This window comes from Lemur catta, chromosome 23 (assembly GCF_020740605.2).
Source record: "Lemur catta isolate mLemCat1 chromosome 23, mLemCat1.pri, whole genome shotgun sequence".
NCBI classification, from domain to species: Eukaryota; Metazoa; Chordata; class Mammalia; order Primates; family Lemuridae; genus Lemur; species Lemur catta.
The window spans coordinates 18,964,763-18,977,946 of NC_059150.1; the positions used below are offsets into that span (position 1 = coordinate 18,964,763).

The 13,184-nt window shown below is 41.1% G+C and overlaps 1 protein-coding gene across 1 annotated transcript in view; it reads left to right on the top strand.

The window, feature by feature from the left end:
• Window positions 1–13,184, top strand: part of LAMC1 (laminin subunit gamma 1) — a 108,589-nt gene that overhangs the window by 67,995 nt on the left and 27,410 nt on the right. The window contains exons 3-13 of the mRNA XM_045536370.1: window positions 2,353–2,483; window positions 4,563–4,729; window positions 7,229–7,417; window positions 8,218–8,335; window positions 8,699–8,797; window positions 8,890–9,026; window positions 9,448–9,570; window positions 9,661–9,850; window positions 10,163–10,275; window positions 11,872–12,093; window positions 12,212–12,400. Coding sequence (XP_045392326.1) covers window positions 2,353–2,483; window positions 4,563–4,729; window positions 7,229–7,417; window positions 8,218–8,335; window positions 8,699–8,797; window positions 8,890–9,026; window positions 9,448–9,570; window positions 9,661–9,850; window positions 10,163–10,275; window positions 11,872–12,093; window positions 12,212–12,400 — 1,678 coding nt within the window. The remainder of the gene's footprint in view (window positions 1–2,352; window positions 2,484–4,562; window positions 4,730–7,228; window positions 7,418–8,217; window positions 8,336–8,698; window positions 8,798–8,889; window positions 9,027–9,447; window positions 9,571–9,660; window positions 9,851–10,162; window positions 10,276–11,871; window positions 12,094–12,211; window positions 12,401–13,184) is intronic.

Consider the following 13,184-nt stretch of genomic DNA (forward strand, 5'->3'; position numbering starts at 1 on the left):
TTTCTGGCACCTTCGCTAACTGTGTACCTGGTCAGTCTGGCTTGAGCAGTTTCCCCATCTGTAAGAATTCTGATGTTTGCTGCCCCTTATGCTATAGACACTAATGAGATTCCTGCATAGATTTGGGCAGTTGGTTTCATTATGCAGTAACATTAATTATGTGTCTCTGGATATAAGAGCTCTGGCTCTGTACCCAGTTGCCAAGGAGGTTGAGCTGATTTGACTTTTAGCTGATCTGACAATGAGGAGAGGCAGGAGGGAGGCTGGCATCCTCTCTTCCCATCACTCCCTCGGCCTCCTTCCAGAAGCTTCAATCTCCCAGATGGGGGGGGAGACCGTTCCTCGTTTCACTATATATGAGTAATGTATTGATCTATAATAGTAATAATTAGCATTTATTATTGTCCTTACTATAGCATGCTATAATGTGACAAGCACTGTTTTATGCCCTTTAGATATAGTAACTCATTTAATCCTCACGGTAACTCTTTAAGGTAGATACTTTTATTATCTATATTTTATAGATGAGGAATCAGAGGCCCAGAAAGGATATCATTTGCCCCAAATCACACAGTTTTAAGTGGCAGAACTGGGATTCAAAAAAATCTAGCTCCATGTTCTGTCCTTCTTAAGATGCGCATTATGAAAAAAAATGGCTTAGCTTCAGCCTCTAAGAAGCTTTTATTCAAGGATAGCTGTGATAAAGATGAAGCTTATAGAAGATATAATAAGCATTAAAAACAGAGATATGATTAGCTATTTACAGACGACCAAAAGATTCCTACCGTTGTGGCCTTGAGTGGGAGTTGTTATTGGAGTTCCAAGTTTGGATGCAGTGAAATCATCGTCTCTTCTCCTTTCTAATTATACTTGGAGGCTGCGTGAAGATGAGCTTTTATGAGCTCTCCATGTTGTTCTGTCTGCCAGGTGTTTGGCGTGGTTTAAGGCAGTGGTTCTTAATCAAGGTTGTGCCTCCCGGTCTCAGGTGGAACCTTCTGGAAACACAGATGTCTGTGCCTCTGCAGTTGCTTTCGTCTCTGAAGGCGATTCTGACGTGCAGTCACTAGGAAAGACTTAAAATGGAAACAGTGTCTTTGAGTAGTTGTACATAATACACCACCCCAGTACTTAATGGTCTAAACCGTGATTCTTACTTCTCACGATTCTGTATTAGCGCCTGGGTTCCCTCACCTGGCAGGTCAGCTCTCTGCCTCTGGTCTTCCATCCTCAGGAGGCTGGGCCAGGCTTCTTCGTGTGAGGGCGGACATGTTCCTGTGCACAAGCACTTACCAGGCCTCTGCTTGTGTCGCATTTGTCGATGTTCCCTCGGTGAAAACCCGTCACAGCACAAGCCTAGAGTCAGCATGGAAAGGGCCTGCTCAGGGTGTGGACTTTGGCAGACATGATTCACTGGGATCATTATAACAGTCTACCATACATGTAATCATCTGGCTAAAATTATCTCCATGAAAGGGCATTTATTGTAAGGGCTCAGATCTCATAAAACCTGGGGAAAAAGTGTGCAACCCCCATTCTTGTCCTCTGCCATCATGGTATACCTACCAGCTGGATCAGGTGTGGTTTCTTCCAATTCATTCATTCACTCAGCAAATACTATTTGCACACCTACTATAGACTAAACCCTAAGGGAAACTACAGTGGACAAAACAGACAAGAATTTCCTGTGCTCCTGGTGCTTACGTTGTGAAGAGGGAGGGGCAGGTGTGTATGTGGAAACAGACAAAAAGCAGGAAAGGGAAATAGGGAGTTGGGAGGGATGGCAATTTTAGATGGGGTGGCCAGGGAAGACGTCACAGAGAAGGTGATGTTTGGGAAGGGTCCAGACAAACAGACTGCATCTGATTGGTTCAGGCCGGTGTACTCGGGTACCTCCCCCAGATCTGTCGGTGGTGGGTCTGCAGGGAGGGAGAGGTGGTGCAGAGTAGCCATGACCAGCGTATCTAACGCAAGTGTGCTGCTCTGTGAGCTCTGAGCTGGTTTTCCGTCTGGATGTGAGTGTGGGTGCAGGAGGGGGAGACGGGCTGTGTGTACTGGGACCTAATGTATGCTAGGCATTATATGTGTCATTTAAGCCTCTCAACCACCTTTTGAAGAAACTAGTGTTATTCTTGCTTCTGAGACTTGGAGTAGTAAAGTAACAATTTAGATCAAAGAAGGGAAGAGTTAAAGGGGAGAAAAACATTAAGAAATTAAAGAAGTCATTGAATATTATAGATTTAGTGCTAGAAGGGGACATAAGTTAAATGATACAGTAACTAGAACATTTTGTGACGTTTATGTCTCTCATCTTCAGTCCCTCTGCTTCTCTGTTATGTTTCTGCTTCCTGACAGGAATGGGTAACTGCCACTGACATCAGAGTGACTCTCAATCGCCTAAACACTTTTGGAGATGAAGTGTTTAATGACCCCAAAGTTCTCAAGTCCTATTACTATGCTATCTCTGATTTCGCTGTGGGTGGCAGGTAAGTAAACTATTGAATCAGCCTTAAAAGTGATTGGAGCTTTGTTGTAGAAGTGAATTAGCAAGTTGTTTACAACTGTATTAATACTGTTGTTAGACTTTTTCTTTACCAAGGGCAGGAGCGGCAGTCCTTAGTGAGTGAGAATGTGTATCTGGAAAGATAGGCTAAAACCTAGAATATTTTTCTTGTCGGATCTTCTCCTTATTCTGGAAACTAAGCAATTAGGTTTTCCAAAACTGTCAAATCAACACACTTAGTGAATTCTTATTGACCATTTAACTGCAAAGCTGTGAAGTTACTGAGGAGGATAAGACTGATATCCTTCTGAGAAGCCCTGACTGTCTTGGACCTTACAAATGAATGGGGCAGTTGATGTGTGAGTATGTGAAAATTAAAATACTGGTAGTCACATGTTATACATAAAAAGATCAAGCAGCAGTAGAAAAGATGTCACATATCAAGAATGATACAGAATTGTCAGGCTAGGGAAGCAGATGGGATCTGAGCTGGGTCTTGAAAAATAGGTGGGATTTACATAAGGAAGGAGGATGTCTGGGTTGGGTGCAAGAGGGACGGGCATGTCATGAAGAAAAGTTTAGAGATGGGAGAGTATAAACCTACTTAAGGAAAATCTCTGTATGAATTTGCAGAGTTGTAAATATGAAAGATAGTTTGATGGGCAGAGACCTTAGACAACAGGCTAAAAATCTTGGACTTACCTCCCTGTATTAGACTTTCAGGTCTCAAGAGCAGAAAAATTATTTTTGCATGTATTATTTTTGGTATGGGATTGATGCTCAGTAAAAGTTGATGGGAACTTTAATGAGAAATCAGGCGACATTTTTGGAGTAGGGCTGTGATATCAAAACAGTGGGTTAGGAAGATTAATGCGTAAGCAGGGTGAAAGGAGAGTACAAGTAAGAGAATTTATATTCCTGTTATGATGCTGGGTAGTCTACGTGTTAGGCAACAAAACTCTGACATTATTCTGGTGACAACAGAATGGAAAGGGACATATAGGTGCATTTTACTGTGAAGGAAGAATTCTCAGAACTTTAATGAAAGATGATTTTAAGGTTTAATGATCAGAAGAATGGTGGTACCATTAACAAAATAAAGAAGATGAGCTACTTTTGGAGAGATGATGAATGTAGTTGTAGACAGGTAAAATTTTAGGGGGATATCTAAGATTATGCAGCAAAGATAAGAGCTTGGGAGAAGGATGAGAGCTGGAGATCTAAGTTTGGGACTCATCCTGGCCCAGCAGATGATTCTGAACTGGTTAAGTGTAGTATTAAATAGGTGGTTGAAGCCACGAAATGGATTGCTGTCTTTAAGGAAGCAAGTGAGAGAAATGTCAGGGCACACAGTGCACGTTAGCGTCCGTGGGAATTTCCATGAGGCCTTATTTAGTTCATGGTCATACCTGCACTGAGGGGATCCTTCACACATAACCTGACTACTAGACACCCATATGGTGGTGGGGTAGCTAATGTGTCTCACCACCTTTAGATTAGCATACTTTAACGTCATTGTGGCAGGTAATTGCTGACATTTATTGACTTACGTGCCTGCGCAATCCTGAGCACACAAGACAACTCCTTGGTCTTCCCAATAACCCTATGAAATTGGCATTATCATCATTCCTGTTTTACGGGTGAGGCACAGAGTTTGAGTTACACTGGTAAGTGACAGGGAAGGGTTTCAAGCCTAGGCAGCCTGGCTTCAGAGCACACACGTTCCTAAACCACCACACTCTGCTGCCTCTTGACACACGTTTGTCTCCAGGAATTGATCCTATGGATATCCCCAGAAATTATTAGGGACTTTCTTCTCATATCTGGCTGATACCCCATCCTTTGTTAAATAAAGCTATCTTTTTGTTTAATTTTTTTTCATCCCTGAAAATTCAAACAGCCATTACTTAATCTTGCTCAGTTGCTGAGTTTATACATCTGAGTGGTAAAACTCAAAAATGTTCTTGGGTTGTTTTCAGTTCTCTGTGTACATAGTTTTTCTGCATGCGTTCCTGGGTCTTTGCAGTAGTTCCATTCTTTGGAGTGTCTCTTCTCTCTCCAGGTGTAAATGTAATGGACATGCCAGCGAGTGTATGAAGAACGAATTTGACAAGCTGGTGTGTAATTGCAAACACAACACATACGGAGTAGACTGCGAAAAGTGTCTTCCTTTCTTCAATGACCGGCCATGGAGGAGGGCAACGGCTGAGAGTGCCAGCGAATGCCTGCGTGAGTGCCCCTTGGCATCAGTCTGCTCTGTTGTGCTAAGGACTGCCTAGGGTGAAAGGAAGGAATGGGTGCCTTCCTTTTATTCTTCCTTGAAAAGAAAGCTCTGGAAGGCCATGCTTTTTTGCATAGTTTGAGAGAGTAAAACAGTAAATTGCATGCATGTCAGAGGAAGATCATAGGTGAAGGCAATTGGCTGTAAATGTAAACTGTGCTGGTTTCGTGTTTCCTTCATGAACACACATGCCAGACTGAGAGCAGCATCTTCAAGGTGTGGAAATCTGCATAGATCCAAATCCTGGGCCAGTGTAGCCTACTCTAGAATATAGTTTCTCTAGTCTTGTGTTTGTTGCCCTTTAAAATCTTCCTACTCATTTACTCAGGCAGCCAAGCTCATTGATTAACATGTGTCAAGTACGGTGAGTTCTAGGCTAAGACTGCCATTCAAAAAATTGTTTCTCAAAATTATTTTTCCTTTATCTTATGAAAGAGTGCAATGAGGAGAATTTTCCCACTCTCCCCATGGAGAGGTGGGTGACTTTGGGAGGAAGATTAGGTCCTGATATTTCTAGAAAAGGGTAAAACAAAAAAGATAATACATTATTTATCCCTTCATAATGCCATGGTTTATTCTGAACAGATAAAGAAATCTCAGGAGAAAGGAACCAGATAATCAGGATTTGCCAGGGACTTAACAATAAAACTTTTAAAGCAGCTATAAGTTTCTTACGTCCTTGCAAATATTCTTTATTGTACTCTCTTAAAAATAAAGGGAATAAGAAAGAAGACACTGTGAACTTGCAGAAATTATTGGCAGAAACCTTGAGAATGGACCAATATCTTTATTCATGATTATTTCCATTGAGCTACCTGGATCAGATTTTCTTATTCATTTTTTTCTTTCCCTCAACAAATCTGAGATTTGCAAATAAAATTTACAGCCTCCTGTAGCATTCGGAAGCACTTGCTTGAGCATTCCATTACTGAATTGTAATATCCGGTGTTAGAAGCTGTATGATAAAGGCTGGTAAAAGAAAAAAAAATGACATACTCCTAAGACATAGTAGCATCTAAATAGACATGTGTGCTTGAAAAGTATTCTGCTTAATGATGTCATATTTTGAGTCTATCTAGGAAATTACTAAAAAGCAAACATTGCCAGCTTACCACTAGCAAATGACCTGGGTGCTGTCGCTGAAGGACTTTGATGAGGAACCAAGTCAATTTGCTTTTCTCCTTGGTCCTTTCAGCACTGTGTCACCTCAAACAGTGAAGTTTCTGGGTGTTGTGGCAACTGCACATTATTGTCAAGACAGTGGGGCTAGGGAAGAGAAAATTACAGCTGCCTTCGATCAAGGAGGGAGGCGCAGCATCTGCTTTAAGCTGTGGGTTGGAACGGTGTGGACATGGGGGTTGTTCTGCTCCATAGTCTCAGCATCAGACCACTCAGGTGGGCTGAGCTGGGGGATGGAGGGCAACCTAGGGCAGCCTGAGGGAGGAGAAGTAGCTGATGAAGAAGGGAGAGGGCGCTGTGCAACTAGCTTGACAAAACTCTAATTTTTGGTGTCGGCAACTCAAGTTTTTTAAAAAGTTTTTATTATAATAGTGTACTATAGAAGAAGTGATCATAAGAGAGGAAAAAAACAAAAGAAAATACATATATTCAAATATTTAAAAAATAACATGTCCTGCTCTGTCTGAACCCATATAAAACTTAATTTTTATGTAGTGCTCTACATATACTGTCTATATTTTGGGCAGAATCAATAATTCTGAGGAAATCATCTTAATATAAATATAGTAAAGGATTTCTGTGACTACCGATACTTGTTCTTAAATTATGGTTGTGCCCTGCAGGGAATAGAGTCACTTAACAGGTGACCCAGGTGGAACTGTGGCTCCCGAGTAGATGGATGGATCTGGAAGATCTAGATTTCCCTTTAATTCGTCTTCCATCTACAGAGGCGTTAATTTTAACCCATGTTTCTCAGGTTACCCCAGTCTGGACATGCAAGTAATCTGGCACTTTGAAAGTTAGTGTCTTAATGTATTTGAATCATATGAGGCCTAAGAAGTTAAGTTAAATTGAAGCGTGCATGTAAAATGGCACCTTGTTCTTGGAGTTGATACTTGAATGAAGGAGAAAGATTCAGGAAAATTGTAATTTGACTTGGCTTTTACTTGTATATGAACCACTACCCGGAGGCACATTGTTTTCTAAGTACATGAATTCCTTGTAATGTTTTATGATGGTGCTACTTTTTTGTAGGGATGAACATTTTTTAGTAAATTGATAATCTGGCTGTATAAATTCTTTATTAACATACTGTTGTTTTGTTTTTTGTTCTTAATGAACAGTGTATCTGGTGGCCATTCTTACTCTACCACCATCTGTCTGTCTCAGAGATGTGGGAAATTATGGTTTGGTTTTCTTGGAGCCTTTTAAAATGCTGTTCTTAAAGGTCCACAGATCTGACTTTACTCACGTGTTTTGGCCGACAGCCTGTGACTGCAATGGCCGATCACAGGAGTGCTACTTTGACCCTGAACTGTACCGTTCCACTGGCCACGGTGGCCACTGCACCAACTGCCGGGATAACACAGATGGCGCCAACTGTGAGAGGTGCCGAGAGAACTTCTTCCGCCTGGGGAACAATGAAGCCTGCTCTCCATGCCACTGTAGTCCTGTTGGTAAGTGACAGGAAAATGGATTGAAAGATAAAATAAGAGTTGCCTGTGTCCTCACCCTGCAGAAAATAAAGCTTTATTTCCTGTTATTTGCACAGCCATGTGTGGAGGTGTGTACATTATTGTAACACGAGTGATTCCGGATCTGCCTCACCCCTCCACTCTCTTTAGCGAAGTTAACTTTCAAATGATTTTCTGGTGTACAGGAAAGTGTGGAGGTGGGGGGGTGCTGTAAATAATTGGCAGCCGGATCATAGAGACCATTTGAACTTTGACTGTAAAAGGTTAACTGTTTTGTGAGTTCTTCCTTGTTAATGATTTTGTTTAGTCTAGTCTTCTTAGAGGGTGGAACCATCCTCAGTATGGTAGCATGTGTCCAGAGATGCACAGCACTCTGAGTCCAGCCGATTCTACTTTTTCAAGAGTTTGACCTTTGTTTTTGTTGTTCAGGCCTGTGTATACGTAAATTCTAGTCATGGGCTGTGAGGAGCTGTGCTGGCCCACGGAGGAGTGACTGGTCTTGTGTGCAGTGTACTGCTGGGTGCAGAATGATTTGCGTTTTTCAACATTGATGAGTAGATTCATCTTAGAGTGTGTCTGGAAAGTTAAAATATCATGGCTTAAAAGGGCTTGATTTTGAGAGAGTTGTGATTTTAAATTTGATCCTTATTCTCTCTGTGACCACCTAGAGATTACATATTGGTTCTCAGACAATTAGTTACCAGTTGTCTGTCTTCAACATACTAGTTTTACTTTCACATCTGGCTGGATCTGTGGTTGACAATGAGCTCTTTGAATTTCAGGTTCTCTGAGCACACAGTGTGATAGTTACGGCAGGTGCAGTTGTAAGCCGGGAGTGATGGGGGACAAGTGTGACCGTTGCCAGCCTGGATTCCATTCTCTCACTGAGGCAGGATGCAGGTAAAATGTTTGCAAAACCAGAAGAACACTTTATAGATTATATACAGTCGATGTATGATAATAGATCTTGTGGGTATTGGCAGCAATGTGGACATTTTTCCTGTAACAATTGTCAGCAAGATTCGAGACTAGCTATAATAATGAGCCATGGGGGTTTGGTTTGTACAGAGAGTAAGCAGAGGTTTAATATCTAAACGGTGAGAATCTTAGACTGAAACCAAATCCAAATATAAAAATGACTACAGGATTCATTTTGTTCTATATGTATTTGTTTTTAAAAATCAGCACATGAAACAGAAGCTTGACTTTAAGAGTGGAATTTCTTTTCTGTCTTCTCTGTTTGTTCCACTTCCCATCGAGCAGGCCATGCTCCTGTAATCCCTCCGGCAGCACAGATGAATGTAATGTTGAAACAGGAAGATGCGTTTGCAAAGACAATGTCGAAGGCTTCAATTGTGAGAGGTAGCTCATTCTTTCTCTACCTACATTGTGTTTTCTCTGTTATCACATTTCAAGTAAAAAAGAGTAACTGCTTGTATCTTAATCTTCTTTAGATGCAAACCTGGATACTTTAATCTGGAGTCATCTAATCCTAGGGGTTGCACACCCTGCTTCTGCTTTGGGCATTCTTCTGTCTGTACCAATGCCGTCGGCTACAGTGTTTATTCTGTCTCCTCTACCTTTCAGATTGGTAATTTAGACCTCAACCCCCAACCCCCTAGAACTGTGGGACTACACTTACAATATATATATATTTTTTAAAAAATCAGAAGCTCTTTGAGGGCTTTTTGATGGTGGCACTACTTCTTGGTATTTAATATGCATAATTTTTCTTATTGGGCCTTTTAATCTAATGAAAACATGCTTATGGTTTTAGAATTTACCATAATGAATAGTGCATACAAATGTTATATGAGTAATAACAAAGTAAAATACAGCTTGAGGGGTATAGCATATATAGATACTGTTGTAGGATTCATTTATTCAAAAACTTCTACTGGTGACTTTCTATATACGAGGTGTGTGGTCTTACACATTTTTGTGGTATATAGAGGACCTGAATTCAGGATGTTCACAGTGTAACAGTGCTTGTTTCCCTTCTCTGCCTGCAGATGAGGATGGGTGGCGTGTGGAACAGAGGGATGGCTCTGAAGCATCTCTCGAGTGGTCCTCTGAGAGGCAGGATATCGCCGTGATCTCGGATAGCTACTTTCCTAGGTACTTCATTGCTCCTGGTAAGTAAGGCTAGAAAGCAGTCTGACTTACTGTGTGCTTCCAGTTAGTCTCATTCTGACATTCTTGCCCACCATGTGTCTGCATTTCAGCAAAGTTCCTGGGCAAGCAGGTGTTGAGTTATGGTCAGAACCTCTCCTTCTCCTTTCGAGTGGACAGGCGAGATACTCGCCTCTCTGCAGAAGACCTTGTGCTTGAGGGGGCTGGCTTACGAGTGTCCGTGCCCTTGATAGCTCAGGGCAATGCCTATCCCAGTGAGACCACTGTGAAGTATGTCTTCAGGTAAGATAGCCTTCTTTGTAAAATCAGACTTGACCAGCATTGTGAAAGTGGTTTTTTTTATCTAAGCTTATCTGGCCTCCAGGTATATGTGAAAGAAAAACTGCGGGGTTATCATGGTGACATTGTAAAAGGGAGTCTTCCTTTGTTTACTTTTATGTTTTCCAATTGTACTATCAAATCAACAGTCTCATTTTTGATTTGATTAGATTGTCAGAGCATTGCATCATTGGTGGCATTAGTGAATAAGAAATGTTTTCCCAACACCCAGAAGTATCCTGACAGAGGTTACTGTGGCCCTTTCTTTCTTTCCAGGCTCCATGAAGCAACAGATTACCCTTGGAGACCTACCCTTACCCCTTTTGAATTTCAGAAGCTCCTAAACAACTTGACCTCTATCAAGATCCGTGGGACATACAGTGAGAGAAGTAAGTTGTGATGTAATTTAGGAGAGTTGTTTAAGAAGATGATTAGGGAGAAGGATGTGTAACAATGCAGAAGTCTCTCTCTAAATACTATAACATGGAGAAGTGTATAAACTCCCACATTATGCAGAAATTATATATAAAAAACATTGCATTTTTTAACTGCTTTTAAGGACCTGGGGAAAATTTGCTAGCATTAGTAGGTAGTATTGTTCTATAATTAATAAGCTAATTGAGGTTACATTGTATATAAATGGATTTTCTAAAAAGCCTAATTATAATTCTGCTGGCTCAAGTTGCTTAATTTTCATTTCTTTTTATTTACTGCTATTTAATTATCAAGTCCTTTGAACCATTGGCTAAATTATTAAAAATGATAAATTATTGAACGAACATTTGTTATAATTTTAGGTGAACAAGGCTTTTAAAAATATGCATTTAAAATTATTGTCCTTTAAAAAATTTTTAAAATGAGGAACTTTTTCTTAAGTTACAGCTGTTTGGGGAGGTGACATCAGAGTGATGGCATGGCATTGGAGTGGCATCAGCAGCTGGGATGTGTCGGCTTTGGAGAGGCCGGCATGAATATGCAGATGAACATGTCTTATAAGTAGTTAGAAATACGGATCTGGGGCTTAGGAAGACATTAGGACTAGAGAGCTAGATTTAAAAAGTTGTCAACATATGGGCAATAGTTTTTTAACTTGGAAATACAAAAGAAGAAAGAGAAAGAGGATGGAATCCTGGAAACATAGTTAAGGTCCATGTCTTGAGACCCAGGGAAGAAAAAGAATTTTAAGGAAGAATAACATTTAAAAAGTTTAGGAAAACAGCACCATTGGGTTTTGGATAGGGTGATTAAGGAGTCATTGGTGAGTTGTTTTTTTTTTTTTTTTTAAGAAGTGTTGAAACTGAAGTTAGATTGCAGTGCTTTAAAAGGTAATTTGAGGGTAAAGAAGTAAAGAATATTCTTTTAAGAAGTTTGGCTATAGGGAAGGAAAAGAAACTATAATTTTAGAGTAGGAACAAGATTAAAGAAAGAATCTCTTTTAGAAAGGGAAGACTTAAAGTAATCTCATCCTGGCTATTGGGACTTAGTTGTTTGTGCTGTTTTATGGAGGGCAAAACAATATAACCTGAGTATTACCTTTTGACAGGTGTTTTCCCTTCTTTCTCATCCTTGAACTCTGGTCATTGCGTAGTGTGGCAAAAGAACAGAAACACTGCTGAATGGCTGTAGACTTAAGCTCTTCTTTTCCCCTACACTCTTATTCATATCTCTTCTGGCCCCAAATGATTGTCCAACACTTTTCATTTTCATGTTGGTGACTGGGAGAACTGTAAAATCTGACAAATCTATGTGTGTGTGTTTATAAAAATACAAGTTTGCTGTACCACTGCTCCAGATACTTAGCACCCAGTACCACGTGATTGTTCTAAATGTTATTTTCTTATTACCTTCTCCCGTGGATGAATTAAGCTAATGGCTGGTTTTCTCTGGAATTTTGGGTCTGGCTACTTTTTAGCGTTGTTGACTTTTCACAAGATTTTGGAAAACAAGAGCCAGTTCAGTGACGCTCTTTTCCATGCCATCCACAGGTGCAGGATATTTGGATGATGTCACCCTGGCAAGTGCTCGGCCCGGGCCTGGGGTCCCTGCAACCTGGGTGGAGTCCTGTACCTGTCCAGTGGGGTATGGAGGGCAGTTTTGTGAGATGTGCCTCTCAGGTTACAGAAGAGAAACTCCGAGTCTTGGACCATACAGTCCGTGTGTGCTTTGTACCTGCAATGGACACAGTGAGACCTGTGACCCTGAGACAGGTGAGGTGATCTTTGGCGGTTGCAGGACCTAGCTTCTCGTTTGCAGTTGAGTAGGAAATGCTCATTGTCTCATTTATTTAGACACTCGCCTGTTTTCTCATACTTGCTCTCCACATAGGTGTTTGTAACTGCAGAGACAACACAGCTGGCCCCCACTGTGAGAAGTGTGGCGATGGTTACTATGGAGATTCAACCACGGGTACCTCCTCTGATTGCCAACCCTGTCCATGTCCTGGGGGCTCAAGTTGTGCTGTTGTCCCCAAAACAAAGGAGGTGGTGTGCACCAACTGCCCTACGGGCACCACTGGTAGGTCTGCTGTCTTCATCTGCTTTCAGTGTTCCATCCTGTAGAAAGACCTGGGGATTTTTTGTTTGGTTTATTGGTGATTCTGGGTTTCATAGGCAAAAGTTTATAGGAAATGATTAATTATGGATTCATAAAATGAATATCAGTTAGCTAATAATAGCTAACATCTGTTGAGTATTTATGGCCAGGTACTGTTCTAAGCACTTTACACGTACTGCGTCATGGATCCTCAGGAGGTAAGTCCTGCTGTTCTTCCCATGTTACACCTAGGAAAACTGAGGCACAGGGACATTACATCAGTTGTTCAAGGCCGCAAGGCTGCACATCGGTCGAGCTAGGATTTCAACCCAGGCAGCCCGGCTCCAGGGATACAGTGATCACTACAATGTATTCTCTCTCATGGGAACCACAACTTGAGTTTTAGTTTGAGGGGCTGTCCTGGGATTCTTTATATAAAGTGGTAATTTTTTAATTCTTTAAATTCTTTCTCTAAATAGCCCTTTCAGTGTGTCAGAGGCTATCACATTTAGTCGGGAATATATATATATATATATTTTTAGTAGCTTCATATAGGCAATTCCCATTCTGTGTTTCTTTCTCTTTCGTAAGAATGCAAAACTAGGTCTCTCCTAGCTGCTCAAAGGGCTGCCTGTGTTGACTTACTGAGGAGACCGGAGCTCACTGGTAGAGCGTCTCCTTTGTTCTCTAACTTTGCCTCTGAATGGAGAGGTTCTTGTGCTGCTTGTACAGACTCTGACTCCAACACAAGCTTCTTGTTCAAAAG